Source organism: Pygocentrus nattereri, chromosome 18 (assembly GCF_015220715.1).
Source record: "Pygocentrus nattereri isolate fPygNat1 chromosome 18, fPygNat1.pri, whole genome shotgun sequence".
In the NCBI taxonomy this organism is placed as follows: domain Eukaryota; kingdom Metazoa; phylum Chordata; class Actinopteri; order Characiformes; family Serrasalmidae; genus Pygocentrus; species Pygocentrus nattereri.
The window spans coordinates 14,197,946-14,207,152 of record NC_051228.1 but is presented as its reverse complement, the minus strand read 5'-3'; the positions used below and the strand labels follow the sequence as shown (position 1 = coordinate 14,207,152).

Below are 9,207 nucleotides of genomic sequence, written 5' to 3'. Positions count from 1 at the left end.
TGCCACAGCCAGCCATCAGTACACGCACACACACACACACACACAGATAAGCAAGGCAGCTGAGTTAACACACCCGCTATAAATATCCTACAGCATGGAAGGTGGGGAATACTACCCTGTTTGGGAAACACTTTGGGTCTAGCAGAAAGAGCATGGCAAAAGGGATTTTACAAATAAAAATGTTTATCTGCTACCCACAACAATAGACATTCTTCTGAGATTTGTGCATTCTGTTGTACTTTAAACTGGACTACTAGAAATGAAAACCTCACAATTAAAGTTCTCCACATTTGTAGACATTTAAGGAGGTTTTGCCAAGAATATGAAGCCTTCAAAAAGACCATATTCTATAAAACCCCAAACCCAGCAGCTAGAAAAATTGAGCCCCAGTTTCTCTGAGCCTCGTGCTGGCTTCTGTGACAGACACACTCAGCTGTGAGAATCACAGTGGAGGAGGAGCTTCACAACGAATAGGAGGTGGTAAGTTCACACAGACAGAAAGAGATAGAGAAAACACAGCATAGAGAAGATAGAGAAGACCGAAGCATATCCACTGAAAAGAACTTTCCTAAAGCATGCCTGTTTCACATATAGCATAATAGATAGCATATGTATTGTTTTTGTTACAAAACCTATACATCATAGGCTTGTGGTACCAATCCTGAATCACGTGGGATATTGTTTTTAGTCCACGCACAGGCTTAGTTTGGGTCTGGGAAACTGATCTTACTAATCTTAACCATGATCTGAAAAAACAGCCAGTTTCTTTACATGTTATAAATTTTCCGCACACATCCCAACAACAGCAGTGTTGTCTTCCTGCAGTGCAAAGAACACCTGTGGTCTTTTTCATATCGGAAGCTACACACTTGCCAAGCCGCTTATCCTTGTCAGGGGTAGGGGGAGCAGGAAACCCTGGACAGATCGCCAGTCCATCAGTCATAAGCAACAGAAAAGATTAATTTCTTCTGTGTTTCTTCTGGTGGTATACCAGGTCTTAAATTATCATAAAAATTGTTAATTTATAAAAATGATCTTTAAAGATACACAACCCCCCCCCAATGTTGCAAACTTTAAAAATAAATGACTTGTCCTCAATAGCCATTTTGACTGAAAATCAAATAAGTGGTAGATGTACAGTACCAGGTTGATTGCCTGTAAAACATGAACAAGAGTGATGGCTTATTAAGACAATCTTAAGAATTAACAGTGTTATGTATGCCTAGATGACTTAAATGATTCCTGGAAGATGTTACTGTTTCTATAGTATGCAGTTTAAAACAGCCACTGACAAACAATATGAACCCACACTCCAGCAATACTAGTCCTATTTCTCATTCACTTCATGTCAGCATGTTTGTGTTAAAGCAGCATACAAGTGTCTTGATAAATTTCTTACTAAGAGGAGTGAATCTTGTGTAAAATCAGATGCAAAAAGAAAGTGTTCACAAGTGTTCATAAGTTCACAAAACCTTTACAGGAAACAAATACGCCGTTTTTCTAGAAATTCTAAAACATGTTTGACATTTGACCAGGGGCACACAAAGCTCTCCATGTAACTAGCCAAGGAATAGAAAATGCATACAAATATACATCTTTGAAGCATTTAAGGCATGAAGACAACAGACAAGGCAACACGGAAAATGGGCTTTTATTTCTGAACTGTTTTTAATGGGCAGTTCAACACATGTTCCTAGCTTCTCTGGGAAGGAAAAAAAATTCATTCATTGAGTATCTTCATCAATAATAATAATAATTATAATAACAACAACAGCAACAACAACAACCTTAACTGTAATACCCCCAGACAGTAGTATTTGCGTTTATTTGCGGCACAAAAAAAAAAACCCAAAAAACAAAAAAAAAGAAAAAATGTTCTGGTGACTGTAAACCGGAATCTTCTACAGCTCTGTGCTCTATTGAAACCCAGATACATGGATTCTTAGCACAGAGGGGCTAGCTCCCCAACCTGACAATAAATATGAAAGAGAGCAAGAGAATCTTGCATTAAACAGACAAAAATAATAATCTGTAAGTCATAAGTACACTATCTAAACTTATGTGCAAGATTTGAGCTGATTCTTCACCACAAATATTTGAAACTCACATCAAACCCAATCCCATCCCAAGACATTTTTTTGTTTCTATGTTGTTTCTTTTAAATAAGCCTAACTCATCTGTCATTTCACATACACATATATTTACTTCGTTAGTTTTTTTCCTATTTACTGTCCTCTGTTACTTATTTTGTCAATCATTTTGAAATCCGTGTTTGCCAGACAAATTCACCTCTACGGACAGACACACAAGCATTTGAAAAGAAGCCAACATTAAAATAGTGAATGACAACCTACCATTAAAATAAAATATAAAACCCCTGAATAAAACGTGAATATTTGGGATTGGTGGAGGTGCCACAGTCTTTAAGAACTGGGTGAGTTAAGGTAAATGTTTCTACAGGTACCAGTGATCGCTGGTAGCTTGGAGGCTAGCTACTTTTCAGTCCATCAGAGACCATCTTGTCAGGGTCTCTCCCAGCCTGCTGGATCACTTAAATTTGGTCACAATTTGTGCCCTTCCTCAACACACACTTTTGTTCACTCGTAAAAACGTACCAGTTTTGGCCTTAAAATGCAGGGAATGGAGAGGGTGAACTGTGGTCAGTGAGGGCTACGCCATAAAAGGAGTATTTCATTGGTTCAGGACAATCTTCTAATACAGTTGTTTGGCACATTTTTGTCAGCTTGTGAAGTCGGTGGTTAAAAAGTGCAGTGATAATTCAAACATCCAAACCATTTTGGTTTCAAAATAAGTCCCTTGAAGGGCTGAAAAATATCTTCCTTAAGGATGGCACCTCCTCAACACTTAAAGGCTACAAAAACAGATTAATCCCAAACCCTGCAATTTCTTAGCAAAACCCAGGGTCACATGCAAATCAAAGTTTCCGTTCAAAATGCATGGACAAGAAATCACTTTAAAAAAACATTACTGCATGGAGAAACCTGAAATATACAAAGAAAAAAAAAGGGAAAAAAAAACTAAAATTGCATTCAAAACTGCCTTTTTATGCCTTTTTACTGTGCTTATTATTAGCCAGTCAAAAGAAAAAGTACATACTTCAAAAATAAGTAATCTATAGAAATCTGCATTGTCACATTCAAAACAATATAAAAATTAAAACTATACTGAAATCAAGCATTACAATGAATGGTTTAAAGTTACCCCCCCCCCCTACCATCTCTATCCATTCACCTTCTCAAACGCCTGCGTGAATTTCCTCACTGGGCATAGGACACTGACACACAAACACACTTCTGTCTTTGATTAACAGTCTGTCTGCCTGCAGATGGATAATGCCAACACGGATCGACATATGCAGGGCGTCTCAGAGACTTCTGTTGGGGAAACACAGATTAAAAACCTTGTGCACCTCACTATGAGATAAGCCACTAGTTCTTTTGGACTTCCACACTGATGTATCTGTCTCATCCTGAGGTATGCACACTGACTGACTGAAAGTGGCCAAACGGAACCCACCCCCACTATCCCCCAAGCCGAGACATAGGGACAGAAACACAGACAGGCAGACAGACGATTCCCCATATATGCAAACATTTTCAAGAAGAGTATACTGTAGATGCACAGAGAAAGGAAAGGTTCTTATGTACAGTTGGGTTAGGACTCTTATGCTGCTCAATTTCTTTCAAGTGGTCCCCAGACTAAAATCGCCATGTTTTTGTCCATCAGACCGGTGCCACTGTTTCAAAGTCCATTCCTGAAGGAGGTCCTTTTGAATGGAGAACTGGAGATGCAGTTTTTTGGTGCTCTCATGTCATGATCCTGCACCTCTGCTGCTATATTGTGCTCCATTCTTGGAGTCCATTTCCATTCTGATATCTGCAGTGGAGCCTAGCCAGAATCAAGCAGGCTTGTTGTGAAGAATCCTCAGGTCTCTTAAGTAAAATGTTTATTTAAGTACTTTTCCTGTTGGCACTTTTTGCACTTCAGTATGTGGGTTTTTAAGGTTTGGGGCATTAAGGGAAGCAGCGAAATCGGGGGGTGGGGGGTGGGGGGGGTGATGGGAATGTTTCCTGCTGACACTTGCATGGGCCACCTGCTTTTAAGGTACATTTTTTTCTTGTGAATGAACAAATTAACACACACACACACACACACACACACACACACACACACACACACACACACACCATAGTACTGCATGCAAGCACTCACTCAGCCACAGTAACTCAATTTGGTCTCTCAGGAGCTGAATACCAAAAACTACCCTCAGTCAATCACACCTTATTTACTCTCAACTCAAGAAAGAGTGCTACTCTTACTGCTTTCCTGAATCTCCGTCACCTATAGCACACTCAGGAAGTTAGGGAGGAGCCAATTCAAGCAGAGAGGAGGGAGGTAGGGAGCGCGATGGCTAATGACCTAACCACCACAGTCCACTAATCAGCATCCATTTATGTGGTCCATTTGCAAAACATAAAACCTGTAAGATGAGTTCTGTTTAGTCACACTGTGAGTCAGCAACATTGAAAAGATGGGTCAGACAGCATATCTTTAACGAATGGGCCAATCAATAAGGTGGCCTTGGCTAATCCAAAAAGGGCCATGACAAGACAAGAGAAGGGACATCTTAAAAGCCATTTCATGAGACATGCTTTCATTTGATTAGATCTCCATATTTTGAAGGATGTAATTTCATTCAACTTCAGATGACTTCCTAAGGCAGACAGAAAGAGGTCCTACCAGCTTGCACTGCAGAGATCTCAATATTGCCCTACAACAGCATCCTACACACTGTCTTGCATGTAAGGATCTACTATCTGCATCTTCACACAGAGAGCTCTAAAGTGATAAGTTCAGCCCACACATTCACAGCAGAAGTAATAAATGGCAAAGGCATAGGATTTAGCTCCCCACAGCATCACATTTCAGTCTATGTACATGTGTGGCTGGCTGCAGGACAGTTGATGCCTGGGGGGAAAAAGCCTTGGATGAGGAGGAGCTTCACAGATGCAAAAGGAGGGGGTGGGAGTTTAGCAGGGGGAGAAAAGTCCAGAAAAAAAGGCAGAAAGTCTCAGTCTGCCCCACTTGAGTGTACATACTAGTCAACATATACTCCTAGATCAGCACTGACATCAATGGTCCTTTAACATTATCTTGGAGTGGTAACCACCCCAGCGTGTCAAGTTGCAAATGTGTGCGCCTGTAGAACAGAACAGAAACGACTGTTAAATGGTCCAGCAGAACCCTCCAGTGGTGGAGGTTCATCTTTAGAAGCCTGAATGAGCACATGGGGGAGCATTTGTGATTATAGGAACAGGTGACATAGTGCGTACTCGTGTGTGTGTGAGTGAGTGTGAGGATATGTGGATTATGGGTGGATGGGTGGGAGGGGACGAGGGGCCAATAGAGAATGGTGGGGTGGCGGTGATGGTTCACAGGCCGTTGCTATTGCGATGTGTAAGCGGTGGTTTGGAAAGTTCCACCACACCAGCCCTGCCCTTGCCGATGACTTTGGGAGCACGGCGTAGCAGTTTCTGGGCTTCGGTGAATGCCTCGTTCAGCTCCTTCTTCCACTGTACAAACTCTGGGTCACTCTGAGAAGCAAGTGGGGAAAAAAAGGACAAGCAACCACTCAACAAAATTTCAATCGTTTCTTTAGTTGCAAATGCAATTTTGCAGACAACCAATTTATGCTCTAGCATCAGTATGATTATTGCTCATGATATTACAAGATAACAACGAAACAACACTGAGAACATGGCAACATGAGAGGAAAGAACTGAAGATAAGAGGACACAATGATGCAGTGAGCACAGTGGGGGAAACGAACCTACCTCACACTGAAGGACAAACTGCTTCCCTCCTTTGATCCTCAGTAGGATGCATTTCTTGTCCTTGATCTGTGTCTCCTCCACAGTCACTATCTGCTCCATTGTCAAAAGGTTTTGCTGTGGGGAGAGAGACCAATTAGTGAACCCTGTTGAGAGAACCTTCTAATTTGTCATTGCATTACACTAAATTCCTGCAGACCTTACATTCACATTAATTTTATCTACTATCATTAGGGATGCATCAATACCTTTTTTTAATACTAAGTAGGAGTACAAGTATATATTTTTTTAGAACCTGCTGATAAAGAGCCCGATACCATACTGAGTAACCTATGCAGTAGTTGATGTACATGAGACAGTAGAGGTCTGGTGGCTACATGCAAAGGCAAACAGATTCAAGTGACCAGTGTCTATATGTCTGAATGCCACAGAGTCAGTTAACACTTCTTTGCAAGAGCAGAGCCCCCCTCACTGCCAACTTCAATTAGAATGTGGATATCAGTGAATTTTTGAGTATGGGTACGAGAGTTCATAATATCAGTCCGACAGCTGATACCAATATCTGCATCAATGCAACCCTTTCAGCGATTATTTGTGTTGGCAGAAATTATACAGGCTAGTTGTTTTAAGAAATTTACAACATTCTGTTTCTAATAAAACAGTTTGTTTTGGATTTTTTTTTAAATCTTGTGTAGGTCTACATTATCCTGAAAAAAAGTGATGCACTGAATGTATGTAATTCAAATTTGTTTATCATTTCCACATGAATGACAAATAACAGCAAAACTGATTAGTCAATCATCAAAATAATTGGTATATAACTCAATAACATGGATCTAAAAACACATCATGATCCATATTTTTTCATTAAATGGAAGGGTGTTGCCTAATTTCAAATGCTCTAATGTACAACTGATTAATGTTTATTCTTAGGCAGAATAAGAGTTGCCCAAAGTGTGCTCTGTACATACTGGATAGTGAACATGAGCTTCCATAAGTTAACCGACTCAAAATTTAGTCACTGCACTGACAAATACTACAGAAGAGAACAAAAAACTGCCAAACGGCTACCATCCAAAATAACTAGGCAAAGTCAAACAACTTGAGAAGTTACCACTATTAGTGCTAGCTTATTAGCATCATTTAACAGGCTATTGCCTTGTGGAAAGAAGTGCAAATATATGTAACGGGTTAAAACCTTACTGAACTACAATAGGTACTGAACTTACTACGCCCTCACACAGGACAGGGAAAATTCTAGAACTGTATGCATGGTCACATTTAATGTATGAAGAGAGGAAAAATTCACACATGTAGTCACTAGAGGGAGGTGATCACAAAGATGCTGGAGCTTCCATTCACACAAGCATAATGACATACTATTTCTGTATCCAAGTGTGTGCACTGTGAGAATGTGGGGAGTTTCTCTTTTGTCTGCTATCAAAAGCAAATGGTAAAAGGAAACTACTTTCTGCAGCTCAGATTCATATCAGAATTATTTTTCCTGGCTTTTATAGAAAAAAAAAAGACCACAGTTCAGATAGATTTTGCTCACTGTCAAAGGAAAAGATGGATATACAATATGTTAATGACCAAAAGTATTCTCTAGATTTCAGGGAGATGGCAACAGGATGTCAGAATAATTTGATCTTAAAAACAACAAACAAAAAACAACACTTGTACAAGCAATGTCAGTAATATGCTTGTTAACACAAAACCTTACACAATGGATCTGACAGGGCTGAATGATTCATTGTTTTGCATCGAAATTGCACAAAGTGTGATATTAGTCTTAAATTTTAAATAGGGAAATTAACCTTACAATGCAAAACTTATAAGTGTTCAAGCCACAAATCTGGAAAAAAAGGATGTTCCCAGGTCTTTTTTGGATTAGGGCCAGGAAGAAGCTTAATTTACAGAAAATAAAGATCCTTTGTCAACTCTAATCCCAATAGTCCTCTGACAGTTAATCTGCTATGCGCTAGTGGAGGGAAGAGGATGAATAATCAATTATCTCCAGGGACAGCCCTTCACTTTGGCATAAACATTAGGTTTCAGATACCACGCAACTTTCTCAAAAGCATACTGACTACTATAAACAAGGTCTGAAATGAACAAATATATACACAAGCACAAAATGAGAAAAGAGGAATTTTCTGACCCAGGGTGAAAACCAAACTGATAAACAGTAGTCAAGCCTGCACAACTAATTTCTTCTGAAATCACTAAAATCTGACTTATCCAATCTCCTTCTCCTCCTTGCACACACAAAAGCTCATAAGAAAGTCACCCTTTAAGATAAGAAAGAAACTAAATACAGGTAAGCTGGTGAAATCTCAACTTTTTATCTTCGTTACAGATCAAGGCCAAAAAATATTGGCCCCTGGGAATCCGCAGCGACCTACTTTTCTGTAAATGACTTAGTGGGCTGAGCAATGGTCTGAAATCTATTTCTTCTGGATGGGAAATGCTGGGTTTGCTAGAGAAGACAGGATTGCAGAAGTAAACATGGGATTTAAAATTGCATAAGACTACTTCTACAGGTCTTCAGAGGTAAAATGCATAACTACAGGAACACAGTTAATAACTACACAGGCCAAAGCATTTCTGGTAGATGCTAATCTCTACAGCACTGTGATGCCCCGTCTCCTGCATTTCAACCATTCTCTCCACTTGCACCAAGGCAGTGTAACAAAATACAGAATGAAAAGGGAGAGGAAGCATCAGACAGTACCCACTTACCTTAAGTCCATGTTTCTTAAAAGTTTTTATCCAAAGATCCTACAGTGAGTATAAATAGGTAGCAAATATTTAAGAGCTCTGTCTGAGACATGTACAAAGACATGCCTTCACAGACAAAAAAGTGCAGAAAGGCACAAAGACTTACCCTAGACTCGCCTTCTCCTCTCCATTCTACACGGTTGGGAAACAAATAGAAGTATCGGCGCTGCCACTGAGTCAGGAAAGGGTTGCCTAGCTTCAGCATGTAGCCGTGCATGATGCAGTCTTTACCCAATGCATAATCTAAGCAAAAGCAGCACGAAGGCTTGGTTAGTTCACAACACCCATTTTTATATAATAGTTATTATTATTGTAAAGGGGGAAAAATCTACACTGACATAAAACCCGAAAAACAGAAAACGAAAACAAAAAAAGAACAAAACAAAAAAGATGGTCTTAAAGTAAAACAATGGTGCTCTCAGAACATTGTCAATTCAAGCTCGGTTTCAATAAATACTTCTCAACTCGATTCATGCTAATGTGCCTATGCTTAAGACAAACACCATTTCAGATCATAGAGATAATTCAGCTGAATAATGTCTGTGGTGCAGTGTGCTTTTGCATAGGTGAAAAA

The 9,207-nt window shown here is 39.7% G+C and overlaps 1 protein-coding gene across 2 annotated transcripts in view; it reads right to left on the bottom strand.

The window, feature by feature from the left end:
- Positions 1-1,633: 1,633 nt before the first annotated feature.
- Positions 1,634-9,207, bottom strand: part of grk3 (G protein-coupled receptor kinase 3) — a 57,470-nt gene continuing 49,896 nt past the window's right edge. For both annotated transcript variants that reach the window (XM_017693761.2, XM_037547015.1), the window contains 3 exons: positions 8,740-8,876; positions 5,856-5,969; positions 1,634-5,615 (listed from right to left, as the gene is read on the bottom strand). In XM_017693761.2, the coding sequence (XP_017549250.1) occupies positions 5,454-5,615; positions 5,856-5,969; positions 8,740-8,876 (413 nt within the window). In that variant the 3' untranslated portion in view covers positions 1,634-5,453. The remainder of the gene's footprint in view (positions 5,616-5,855; positions 5,970-8,739; positions 8,877-9,207) is intronic.